Raw genomic sequence first — 13,479 nt, forward strand, 5'->3', positions numbered from 1 at the left:
CCAGCATTTAGTGTGATCTGCTTTAAATATATAGTTTTTGTCCAACACTTAACCATTAGTCAACTACAGTAAATTGCTGTATTTTTTCCTTTAGAGCGAAAATTTAGGAAATAAAAATGAAATTTATTAATCCATCAAATTCCCTCTCCCTTCCCACCCATTTCCTTTTAAATATTTTTATGTGATTTAGATATCTGACAAAATTTTACAGCAGGTCTACTGAGATACTGTATTAAATCTATTTTAATCTTAATAGTATGCTGTGCCCCAAAAATAAACTTCACTTCATCATTGAAGCTTATAGTTATCAGAAAGGGGAAAAGATTCATCTTGTACACCAGCAAACTGCCATAACTTATGTCACCCTCAATCCCAAGTGACTGTCTTAAAACGAATACAACTTAAGGATATTTGGAGTACAGCCAACTGACACAAAATTTGTAGGATAGCTCTTCCTTGACATTTTGACTTCAGGCTGAGTAACCTCTTCTCTACCAGCAGGATTCGTAAACTAATTATATTTAGTAATATTGGTATTAGAAATTAATTGTAACTTGATGTCAACAGCAGGAAGTGTTATTCCGACAACTTAACGTGAAGACTCTTCCGTTAAAAAAATAGTTAAAATTAGTAATGATCATCCTTGGTTTTATACGGGTCCACGCACGAAAGCGATGAAGTGCTGCCCGTATTTTCACCACCCGGTGCGTTGCCCCGCAGCGGACAGCATCTCCCAGCAAATCCGCGAACAAGGCTGCAGGCCTGGGAACGGTCTGAACTTAGCAACCTTACCCAGTCTGACGAATACCGCTGACGAGGATTTTTAAAAAAGAGAGAACACTGCATTCAGGGATGTCGGAGAGAGACAGATAAATAGATGGCATATTATGTTTCGTACCAAGGCGATGTCCTTCGGCGAACAGTCCATTAAAAACTTCGAGATAGACGAAACCTCTTCTGACTCAGGGGCGGCCATCTTCGTTCGTAGGCCCAAGGCCGGCAGCACCGGAAATGATCATCACCAAGGCCAAACATCCGCTCCAACGGCCCCGGCCGCCCGGCGCTTCTCCCAGCCTTTGCTGCACGCTCAATGTCAAGAGCACTCTCATGCTATCGCCCTGCAAGGATCTTTCATACTTTGCACGTAATTTACTTACTAATTTTTTTTGTTCGATGATATGTTTTATTGAATTTATCATTTTTATCAGATTGCTTTTTCAGTTGAGCGCACAGTTAGAAATATGTAGATCAATCTCCAAATTAGTGAGTTATTGTTTATTTGAAAAGTGAATTTTGTTTTCATCCCCACAGACGCTGTCTGGCATGCTGAATGTTCCTAACACTTTTTCGCTAAATATTCCTTATATGATATCATATCAATTATTAGCGCAGTGATGGAAAATGTCATCAACAGTGCAGTTGTGGCATTTCCTCACCAATAATCATTTTGCTAACGCTAAATTTATGAGATCTCAATCTCATTACAGCATTTGTATAAACACAGGCAAGAGGATAATCTGCATGTGTGAAGCAAGGGTGTCTATTCATATCATTAAAGAAACATGCTTCATTAAGGAGGACTAACAAAATTAAATTTAAGGGAAATGAGGAAGACTGATGAAATAATTCTCTTCATGGGTACCTGACACAGAAGAAACCATGGATAGATCAAAAAACAAACTTCAACAGACTTTATTGAGTTCAGCTGCTGCATCAGTCACAGATTCCAGATCAGTTGGACCTTAACTCGAATATTTCATTCAATTTTTGTCACAATATTTTCAGGGGACTGTGGATGTTACAAAGAAAGTGCAAAGTAATTTACTTGAATGTTTCCAGAGATGAAGAGTTTCATAAAAAGATCAGGTTAGGTCATTGTCTAAAAAAAGAAATTTGAGCTAAGATTTCACAAGGTCATAATAGATTGAAACATGATAGAACTAAACTCTTCCTATTAGCAGGGACCAGTGGTAAGTTTTAATATTTTTCGCAAAGTGTAAAAGGGAGATGTGAATTATGATTTGGAATTTAACTTCTGCCCAGATAGTATAAATATAATTATCAATATTTTCAAAAGTGATTTGGATAGGCCCCTGAATAATTTGTAGGGCTATGGGGAATGCAGAGAAATGAGTCTTATGGGAGCAGGCATCAACTCCATGGGCTAAATCATAACAATTTATTGATTTTATTATCCACACAGTAGAGACAAGGGAACTATATTACTTTCATCCCCTCTAAGTTACAAAACAGCCTGAATGGGAAATATGGTTCTATTAGAATGCAGAATATTTTGGCCCCAAAATGCCTGTACTGATCATGAAGTCAAATTAAACTAATCCCATCCCATCATGATCATATCTCTCCGTATTCATGAGTCTGTCGAAATGTCTCATAAGCATCACTGTAGGCAGTACATTCCAAGCACCTACCATTCTCTGTGTTAAAAAAAATTAGCTCAGTCTTCTTTAAACTTACCCTCCTCGGTTTAAAGTTATGTCATTTAGTATTTGACATTTCTAACCAGAGGAAAAATATGTCTCTGACTATTTACCTATCTATGCTTCTTATAATTTTATATAATTTGATGAGATCTCCCCATCTCTACTTACTGGAACATTCTTATCAACAGTGCTATTTTAATATCTTGATCACAAGAACAGCAGCTGAATAAAGTGGCTCAACATGACTGTCTCTCCACTAGAACCGGCAATAAATCTAGCCTTGCCAATAAAACCTACATTCTATAAATGAATTTAAGCCTCACTACCAAAACAAATGCTATTGTTAAAACCAGAAACTATTCATCCTGATACCCTTCATTGCTGTTGTAAATGCCAAAGGCCTAACAGGCAGTAATTAGCTGATACCAGTAAGGTACTTTCCCAGTTTTTTGACTTCCACTGCTTAAACGAGCATTTCAAGCTCATTCAGATTTAAATTGTTGAAAAGCTGCTTATTTGGTTATTAGCTTCTGTTCTTGCATTCTTTTATGCATTTTCCACTGAGGTGCTCAGAACAAAACTTCAGGGGCAAATCAGTCAGCTAAACTAGAAATTATCTTCTCAAAATGATGAAATAATTTACAGCTTATGGCTTCTTTATCTTAATTTAATAGGATAGAAACAATGTTTTTATACAGAAAGACTGTATGGACTGTAGTTAAATTAAATTGGACACGCTCCATAAACCACGAAGAACTTCAGCAACGGTGAGTAACATTCGTAATCATGTGTTAATGTTCATTATATAAGGTGATTAAATGTTTCAGCACACCGCTCTGCACCTGGGACAGTCTCCCTTTAATTTTTTTTTAAAAAGGCATTGCAGGATTGTGGGTGTAGTTGCATATCATATGTTAACGGAGTAACGCCAGTATATGAAAAAAGGTAAGTGTTTGACGCACAGTTGTAAACGAATGACCTCATGTAATCTTTCGCAAAATTATGCATGCATAATTTTTCCGAAAAATCGTACCGATTGGAGGGCGTTGCAATAGAGGGTTTCGGTAACAAAGCCCAGTCATTGTCTGATTTATTATTCTTTTATGCGTGCCGGTCTAGGAATGGTTTTGTAGGCCTGCAGCGTGCATGGAAGTGCCAGGAACTGCGGCATTGCCGAAAAGAGCTAGTTGCAGAGTTTGTGAGCCGCTAGAGCCGCCTTTTTATTTGCAGCGTGGATGTTTAGAATCATACTTTGCGTAGAGGACTGTTGGAGGAATAATAATCTTTTCCCAGTAGTAACAGCAACTGTGGCGGGGGTAGTCTGTAAAAATGCAACGTTTGCATTCATTTGGGGAGTTGCCGGGACGTAACCTCTAATTATTTCAACTTCGTTTATCCTTGGTAGAGTTTTCAGAGCAGATAAATTGCAGGATAGTCCACACAACAAACAGATTGACAGTGCATGTTCAGGTAGAATTGCCTGCTTTAGTTATTTTTGCCGTGGGGAGGGGTTGCGTGGGAATAATCTCAAAGGAATTTGCGTTCTGTTTGCAGTCTGTTAAATTTTGCAGCGAGCGACACTGGTTTCATGCTCCTAATCCATACAAATATTACTGGTAATTGCTAACCTTTTCACTCCGTTTCCAGTGATTGGAAAGAAGCCCAGTATAGTGTGGAATTAAAGAACTATGTTACCAAACTTCAGGCAGCCTCGTTACCTTGTTTCACGGATTTCTAGTCGCTAATAGCTACCAGTTGTGTGTTTGAATTGTTCTTTCGAAGAATACAATGAATTCGTTGCTTTTGTCATTTTCATTTCTTTATCGTGGATTATATGCTCAAATGCTGACCTGACTGTATTTAGGAAAACTGTTTATTGCTGAGTTAGAATAATGTCCGAAGTGGAAGTTGAAAACCAGTTTGCATAAGTTCTCTTTCAAATTGGCTCTCCAGAAGATTTGGATACAAAACAGCCATTGTTAGTTGCATTTTGCATTGTCAAAGTTCATCCAGATTTAATGCTCCCTCCAACAACTTCAATCTATTTGGCTCTGAAAGTTTCTCTATGTCTAATTTGAAACACACATACTTTTGAGATCCACACTACCTTCAGCAAAGGCATCAAGAACAGAGGAAAAGATTTGAGAAGGTTTTCAGATTTTTCTTGAAATATAGCAGTATCCAAGAATCATTGGTCAATGATAATGCGAAGTAGAACATTTCCATTCTAGGTGGTATTGCACACAAAAGCCTTGTGAAAATTGCAGACCTACACCTCTGGACAGAGTGTGCAGTCACCTGATTTCCATTTCAGCCCCATCAGATACCTCTGAACTCACAAAATATCAATGGAAGCACCATCTTCTGTCCTGTTTCAAGTACATCCCCTTCATAGCCAGTCCGTCATAACCAACATTCCATTGTGTGTGGTAGAATTTATTTTATCTCAAGGCACATGTTAAATTAAAGGTGAATTTTATTTGCCCCATGGTGTTTGAATTTGGATTACCTTCTTTATTGGCATTTGGATTAGAATATTATATTCTGTAATATGAAATTAATATTCAATGTGTTCACAAAAATACAGAATGATCACAGTGCAGGAGAAGGCTGTTTTCTAGGTGGAGTTCATTTCTGCATTCTACTTCCTTTCCCTCTCTCACAGTCCTTGTACACATTTTTCTAGTTCCTTTTTGAAAGTTACAGGTGAATGTGGTTCCACTGCACCACCTCGAACTGTTCCAATCGTAACCTTGCAGTGTAAATGTCAGTTCTATTTTTCTTTCATCAGTCATCTTTATTTTGTGTCCCTTTTTTGATTCCTCTGATAATGGGAACAGATTTCTTCTACAATTCCCATTGCCTTGAAACGTGTTTTCCCCCTTCATTTCGTTCTCTGCACACATTATCCCTGGAAACGTGCTCGTGATTCTCATCTATACTTTGTCAGAAGCCTTTGCATCTTTCAAATGCTGTCCATGACTGAACAAGAGTTTCCATGTCTAGCAGACACAAAGTTTGGTAAAGGTTGTTCTTCCATTTATGCTTCATTATAAAGCCTAGGAACCTACAGCCTTTTTTATTTAACTGTTTTCAACAAGCTATGCACAAAGAGTCCATTCTATTCTTGTACCCCTTTTAGAATTCATAGAACATTAAAAAATCCACAGCACATTACAGGCCCTTCGGCCCACCATGTTCTGCCAACCATGTAACTTACACTAGAAACTATCTAGAATTTCTCTACTGCATAACCATCTATTTTTCTAAATTCTATGTACCCATCTAGGAGTCTTGAAAGACTCAAATGTATCTGCCTCCACCACCATGCACCTACCACTGTCTGTGTGGAAAAACTTACCTCTGATATCTCCCTTGTACCTACTTCCAAGCTCCTTAAACTTAACCCCTTGTGATAGCCATTTCAGCCCTGGGAAGAAGCCTCTGGCTATCCACATGTTCAGTGCCTCTCATCATCCATACACTCTATCAGGTCACCTCTCATCCTCCGTCACTCCAAGGAGAAGGGGCCAAGTTCACTCAACCTATTATAAGGCATGCTCTCCAATCCAGGCAACATCCTTGTAAATCTCCCCTGCATTCTCTCTTGCATCCACATCCTTCCTCTAGTGAGGTGACCAGAACTGAACACAGTGCTCCAAATGGGGTCTAACTAAGGTCTTGTATAGCTGTAACATTATCTCATAGCTCTTGAACTCAGTCCCATGGTTAATGAAGGCCAACAGACCATACACCTTCCTAACAACAGCAGCTTTGAGCTACAGATGTGGACCCCAAGATCTTGCTGATTCTCCACACTGCCAAGAGTCTTGCCATTAATATTATATTCTGTCTTACAAATTTGACCTACCTAAATGAACCACTTCACACTTCTCTGGGTTGAACTCCATTTGCTGCTTCTCAGCCCAGTTCAGCATCCTATCGCTGTCCTGCTCTAACCTCCGACAGCCCTCCAGACTATCTGCAACACCCCCAATTTTTGTGTCATCAGCAAACTTGCTAACCCACCCTTCCTCATCCAGGTCATTTATAAAAATCACAAAGAGGAGAAGTCCCAGAACAGATCCCTGAGGCATACCTCCATGCAGTATATGAACCATCCACATCCACACTTTGCCTTCTGTAGTCAAACCAATTTGGGATCCACAAAGCAAAGTCTCCATGGATCCCATGCCTCATTACTTTCTGAATGAGCCTCGCATGGGAAACCATGCATATACACTACACCTACTGCTCTACCTTCATCAGTGTGTTTTGCTGCATCATCAAGGAATTCAATCAGGTTCATAAGCCATAACCTGCCATTGACAAAGCCATGCTGACTATGCCTAATCAGATTATGTCTCTCCAAATGCTCATAAATCCTGCCTCTCAGGATCTTCGACAACTTGCCCACCACTGAAGTAAGACTCACCGATCTATATTTTCCTGGGTTAGGAAGAAATAGCGAAACATTTAGAAAGGAGTGGTTCCATTAGACAGACGCAGCATGGATTTGGAAAGGGCAGGTCCTGTTTGACAAACTTACTGGAGTTCTTTGGGGACACAATGAGTGCAGTGGATAGAGGAGAACAGGTAGATGTCGTATACTTGGATTTCTAGAAGGCATTCGATAAGGTGCCATACAAGAGACTTCCAAATAAGATACAGATGCATGGAGTCGGAGGAATTGTATTAGCATGGATAGTGGATTGGTTAACCAATAGGTAGAGAATTTGTATTCCATAAATGGGTGTTTCTCCGATTGGCAGTGAGTGGGGTGCTGCAGGGGTTGGTGCTGGGCCTGCAGCTGTTTACCATTTACACTGATGATTTGTAAGAGGGGACTGAGTGTAGCGTAGCAAAATTTGCTGATGACACTGAACTGAGTGGAAAAGCAAATTGCACAGAGGATGTGGAGAGTCTGCAGAGGGATATAGATAGGTTAAGTGAGTGGGCCAAGGTCTGGCAGATGGAATACAATGTTGGTAAATGCAAGATCATCCACTTTGGGAGGAATAATAGTAGAGCAGATAATTAATTAAAAAGTGAAATATTGCAGCATGCTGTTGTGCAGAGGGACTCGGGAGTGCTTGTGCTTGAATCACAAAAAGTTGGCTTGCAAGTACAACAGTTTATTAAGAAGGCAAATGGAATGTTGGCCTTCATTGCTAGAGGGATTGAATTCAACAGCAGGGAGGTCATGCTGCAACTATACAGGTTACTGGTGAGGCCTCACCTGGAGTACTGTGTGCAGTTCTGGTCTCCATACTTGAGGAAGGATATGCTGGCTTTGGAGGCAGTGCAGAGGAGGTTCACCAGGTTGATTCCAGGGATGAAGGAATTAACCTGTGAGGAGAGACTGAGTCACCTGGGACTATACTCTTTGGAGTTCAGAAGAATGAGGGTATCTTAGAGACATACAAAATTTTGAAAGGGATAGATAAGATAGAAGTAAGAAAGTTGTTTCCATTGGTAGGTGAGACTAGAACCAGGGGACATTGTCTCAAGATTCAGGGGAGAAGATTTAGGACAGAGAAACTGTTTTTCCCAGAGTATGGTAAATCTGTGGAATTCTCTGTCTGTGGAAGCAGTTGATGCTTCTTCACTAAATATATTTGAGATACAATTAGATAGGTTTTTACATAGTAAGGGAATTAAGGGTTATGGGGAAAAGGCAGGTAGATGGAACTGAGTTTACTGACAGATCAGCCATGATCTTATTGAATGGCCTACTCCTACTCCTATTTCTTATGTTTTTATGTTATTTCTACTCCTTGTCTTGAACAAGGGATCAACATTTACAACCTTCCAAACCTCTGGTACTTCTCCTATCACTATTGATGATGCAAAGATCATGACCAGAGGCTCGGCAATCTCCCTCACTTCCCACAGTAACCTGGGGTATATCTTATTCGGACCCAGTGACTTGTCTAACAATACCTTCAAAAACTCCAGGACATCCTCTGTTTTAATGTCTATACACTCAAGCTTTCTAGAAACTTAGAAACACAGAAAACCCACAGCACGATACAGGCCCTTCGTCCCACAAAGTTGTGCTAAATATGTCCCTACCTTAGAAATTACTAGGGTTACCCCTAGCCCTCTATTTTTCTAAGCTCCATGTACCTATCCAAAAGTCTCTTAAAAGACCCTATCATATCCACTTCCACCTCTGTTGCCAGCAGCCCATTCCACGCATTCACCACTCTCTGCGTTTTTAAAAAAAAACAACTTATCCCTGACATCTCCTCTGTACCTACTCACAAGCACCTTAAACTTGTGCCCTCTTGTGGCAGCCATTTCAGCCCTGGGAAAAAGCCGCTCTGTCTATCCACACTATCAATGCCTTTCATCATCTTATTCACCTCTATTAGGTCACCTCTCATCCTCCATCACTCCAAGGAGAAAAGGCCGAGTTCACGCAACCTGTTTTCATAAGGCATGCTCCCCAATCCAGGCAACATCCTTACAAATCTTCTCTGCACCCATTCTATGATTTCCACATCCTTCCTGTAGTGAGGTGACCAGAACTGAGCACAGTACCCTAAGTGGGGTCCTATATTGCTGCAACATTACCTCTCGGCTCCTAAATTCAGTTCCACAATTGACAAAGGCCAATACATCGTATGCCTTCTTAACCACAGCGTCAATCTGCACAGCTGCTTTGAGTGTCCTATGGACTCTGACCCCAAGATCCCTCTGATCCTCCACACTGCCAAGAGTCTTGCCATTAAAACTTACTAACCCATCCCTCCACTTCCTCATCCAGGTCATTTATAAAAATCACGAAGAGTAAGGGTCCCAGAACAGATCCCCGAGGCACACAACTGGTCACTGACTTCCATGGAGAATATAACCCATCTACAACCACTCTTTGCCTTCTGTAGGCAAGCCAGTTCTGGATCCACAAAGCAATGTCCCCTTGGATCCCATGCCTCCTTACTTTCTTAATAAGCCTTGCATGGGGTACCTTATCAAATGCCTTGCTGAAATCCATATACACTACATCTACTGCTCTTCCTTCATCAATGTGTTTAGTCACATCCTCAAGATATTCAATCAGGCTCATAAGGCACGACCTGCCCTTGACAAAGCCATGCTGACTATTCCTAATCATATTATACCTCTCCAAATGTTCATAAATCCTGCCTCTCAGGATTTTCTCCATCAGCTTACCAATCACTTAAGTAAGACTCACTGGTCTATAATTTCCTGGGCTATCTCTACTCCCTTTCTTGAATAAGGGAACAACATCTGCAACCCTCCAATCCTCCGGAACCTCTCCCGTCCACATTGATGATGCAAAGACCATTGCCAGAGGCTCAGCAATCTCCTCCCTTGCCTCCTACAGTAGCGTGGGGTACATCTCATCCGGTCCTGGTGACTTATCCGACTTGATCCTTTCCAGTAGCTTCAGCACATTCCCTTTCTTAATATCTACAGGCGCAAGCTTTTCAGTCTGCTGCAAGTCATCACTCCAATCACCAAGATCCTTTTCCATAGTGAATACTGAAGTAAAGTATTCATTAAGTACCTCTGCTATTTCCTCCAGTTCCATGCACACTTTCCCACTGTCACACTTGATAGGTCCTATTCTTCTTTTAGTCCGATGTATGTCCACAATTGCCAAGGTCCTTTTCACTGGTGAATACTGAAGCAAGATATTCATTAAGTACCTCTGCTACCTCCTCCAGCTTAGCTCCACTCATGTTTCCACTCTCACTCCTGATTAGTCCTATTCTCATACAGCTTGTCCTCTTGGTTTTCGCATGCTTGCAGAATGCCTTGGGGTTTACTTAATCTGCTCACCAAGGCTTCTCTTTCCATAGATGATCCCTGGCCTGTGTTGGCAAAATGTTATACTTCGGCTTTAATACAGGGATGACTACTTTCCATAATGCATTTAAAGCATTTTCATTTGTATGTACAAAGCTTAATTTCCAAACATTGCATTGTGAAATGTTTTGCAAATGTCCCTGACCACTGCGCAGTGCAGGTTGGTCAATGAGGCAAAGGTGGCATTTTGTAGCTTCGATATATATGATTTTTTAAAAAATACTGGTTGATGCTAAAAACAGTTTCAAATATGATGAGCAGAGAAGAATGAGGATGTCAGATAGTCTGTGCAACATCTGAATATCTGATTGCAGAACTTGGCATGATGGCTTAAAACTTGTGTTAAGTTAACAAAGATAGTAAGTTGCACCCGAAAGCTATTTATACCATGAAGTGTGAAAATGTGTGGCTGTCAGACTAATGCAACTGACAGCAAGAAAATGTCATAAGCACTGAGGTGAATTGTATCTGGAATTTCTCAGGTCAGTTTCCTAATGGATGCAATTTTACCCAGGAATTATCACTAACGTGACTGAAGCAAATTAAATTTTCTTCCTGTACATTTTTTAAGAAAGACTCTAATGGATCCATTTTAGGACGTTTGTCTTTCAGAATATAATATGAAAGCATTAAGAAGATAATTAGAGTAATCCAAAATCTGCAAACACTGGTGCAGGTGGATATTTGGCTAAGTCTGAAAGCTATCAAGTGAAAGATTATTCAAAGTTCAAAGTACATTTATTATCAAAGCATGTATACATTATACAATGTTGAGCTTCATCTCTTTACAAGACGTCTATAAAACAAGAAAGCCAAAAAAAGAATAAACACCCAATATGCAGAGAGGGGGGTGGGGAGACACAAATTGTGTAAACAATAAAAACAAGCAACAGCATTTAGACTGAAAGTGAAATCCACTGACAAGAAACCTGGAGCAGCTAGAGCATGCTCTCAGCCTCTGTGTAACCAAGATTGGAGCAGTGAACAGAACCTGCCCCACCCACGTCTCCGGTCCTGACACCCTGCCATTTCAGTCCATCTGGCCAGGTGTTCATATCATCCGAACATTGGGTCGTTCCTCACTCTAAGACCTGGGGCCTATCACATTGATATGCTTTGGGCCTGGACCCTGCTGCCATGTTTAATACTGGATTTAAATACTTTAAAGCACTACATCAACAAATAGTGTACTGAGCTCCTCATTGTATTATTTCAGTATTTAATTAAAAGGTTCCTAAGGTAGTCATAGCCAAAGGGTGGTAGTGGGGATGAGCTCCCACTGCTAAACAAATGCTCTTCATGGTGTGCGTTTCAAACAGCCTCTGACAACCAAGTCCAGCTCCTGGCCTTCACGTGTGGCATAGTTCTTATGCTCGGCGGAGCTGTTCTCACTGACAGGAGAAGGGGCAAAAGCAGGCCACTAGCACCTTAAAACCAGTTGCTCTGGGCAGATGGGGCTCATTAACCACGGATGGTTGCTCATCAAGGAGAGAGATACTCCAGTTACAAACCTCCGCTACTTTGTGGCTGTACCCACTCATGGGAAAGGCTTCGGGAGTAAACCCCAAGGAAAAATCTGAAGTCAGAGTCCCGAAGGCAGCTGACTGCTGTATCCAGCACCGGCACGGTAACTCCTGCGATGCTGCTGACACCAAACTGTATCGACTTTCATCGTTCCTTTGGACCTGTCATCAGAATGGAGAGGGGGGGTCCCACTGCATGGGCAACAGATGGATCTCCATATCAACTCTGACCTGGCTTGCACCCTGGAGAGGCCACTCCAGCTTTGCTTTATAGCACTGGATAAACATGGGAAGCAGCAGTTACCGGTTATAAGTCATAATGCTTGATTGGCATAGAACATGTCGCTAGGGGTTGCTTCCGACAGTGGGAGAGACCATCGCGTTTCACTGGACAGCTACTGCCCGCCTCAAGCTGGGCAGCCCCCAGCCAATAAGATGCTGTTCCGCCACAGTCTTCCTCATTGGGTGCATGAGGATAATGGATTATTCTACGAAGAGCTGACTGTAACTACTGCACCAGACGAGAAAGAAAACAAATCGAATAAGACAACACCCCCCAAGTTGGGATGTTGGAATGTCCGCACAATGATGACTGGACTTGACCAAAACCTCAAGGATATCGAAGATGCATAAAAAACAGCGGTCATTAACAATGAGCTACTAAGGCTCAAGGTAGTTATAGCTGCACTACAAGAAACACGTTTGCGGATTCAGGTACACTGATGGAAAGGGACTACATATTTTTCTGGCAGGGAGCCCCGTGAGCATGGAGTGGGTTCTGCTGTTAGGAACTCCTTGTTGCAAATGGTGGAGCCACCAGAAAATGGATCAGGACGACTTATGACTCTCCGCCTACACACTAGTCATGGCCCAGTATCTCTCGTCACTGTGTATCCCCCTACCTTGAACTCCAAAAGACATGTTCTGCGACAAATTAGAAACTGTTGTCAGGAATATTCCCAGTGATCAGCACCTCGTACGCCTTGGTGACTTCAATGCCAGAGTGGGAGCTGATAACAATTCCTGGCCGTCTTGTCTTGGTCACTTTGGAATTGGCAAAATAAATGACAATGGACAACGTCTCCTGGAGTTCTGCTTCTATCACGGCCTGTGTGTAACTAACTCCTACTTTCAGGTGAAATCGCAGTACAAGGTCTCATGGCGACATCCACGGTCTGAACACTGGCACCAACTAGACATGATCATCACCAGGCGCTCTTTCATCAACTCTGTACTAATCACTTGCTCATACCACAGTGCAGACTGTGATATGGATCATGCTTTAGTATGCTGCAAGATCAAACTACGTCCAAAGAAAATCCACCACTCCAAACAAACTGGAAAACCTCGCATCAACACAACAGAGATGAAAGTTAGAAAAGGTTGACTAGTTTGCCAAGTCAGTACAGGGTGCCATGACTACCTCCTCACGAGGAGATACTGCAACAGAACAATGGTCATACCTTCGTGACACTGTCCACGAATCACCACTCTCTATCTTTGGAAGAAAGACCACAAAGAGCAGTGACTGGTTTGAGGCAAAGTCCAACATCATGACTCCTGTCATCAAAGCCAAGTGTGCAGCTCTCACAGAGTACAAGCGCTCACCATCTGACCAAACACTCCAGGCTCTTCGAGCCGCTAGAAGCAAAGTGCAACGTACTGCAAGGCAG

General features: G+C 41.6%; 2 protein-coding genes across 10 annotated transcripts in view; one reads left to right on the forward strand and one right to left on the reverse strand.

Moving 5' to 3' along the window:
* ubr2 (ubiquitin protein ligase E3 component n-recognin 2) overlaps positions 1–13,479 on the reverse strand; it is a 229,502-nt gene that overhangs the window by 178,524 nt on the left and 37,499 nt on the right. For 7 of the 9 annotated variants that reach the window (XR_012099587.1, XM_073050721.1, XM_073050719.1 and 4 more), the window contains exon 1: positions 899–995. The exons of 1 other annotated variant lie outside the window; for it this stretch is intronic. Coding sequence is in view for 6 of the 8 variants with exons in the window: in XM_073050721.1 (XP_072906822.1) it covers positions 899–976 (78 nt within the window). In the remaining 2 variants the exon portion in view is untranslated. Of the gene's footprint in view, positions 1–898; positions 996–13,479 lie in introns of those variants that run through there. One more of the 9 variants, XM_073050722.1, reaches the window with a different exon arrangement.
* LOC140730399 (transcriptional-regulating factor 1-like) overlaps positions 3,343–13,479 on the forward strand; it is a 255,963-nt gene continuing 245,826 nt past the window's right edge. The window contains exon 1 of the mRNA XM_073050733.1: positions 3,343–3,389. The gene's annotated coding sequence lies outside the window, so the exon portion shown is untranslated. The remainder of the gene's footprint in view (positions 3,390–13,479) is intronic.

The sequence above is a fragment of the Hemitrygon akajei genome, chromosome 7, assembly GCF_048418815.1.
Source record: "Hemitrygon akajei chromosome 7, sHemAka1.3, whole genome shotgun sequence".
NCBI classification, from domain to species: Eukaryota; Metazoa; Chordata; class Chondrichthyes; order Myliobatiformes; family Dasyatidae; genus Hemitrygon; species Hemitrygon akajei.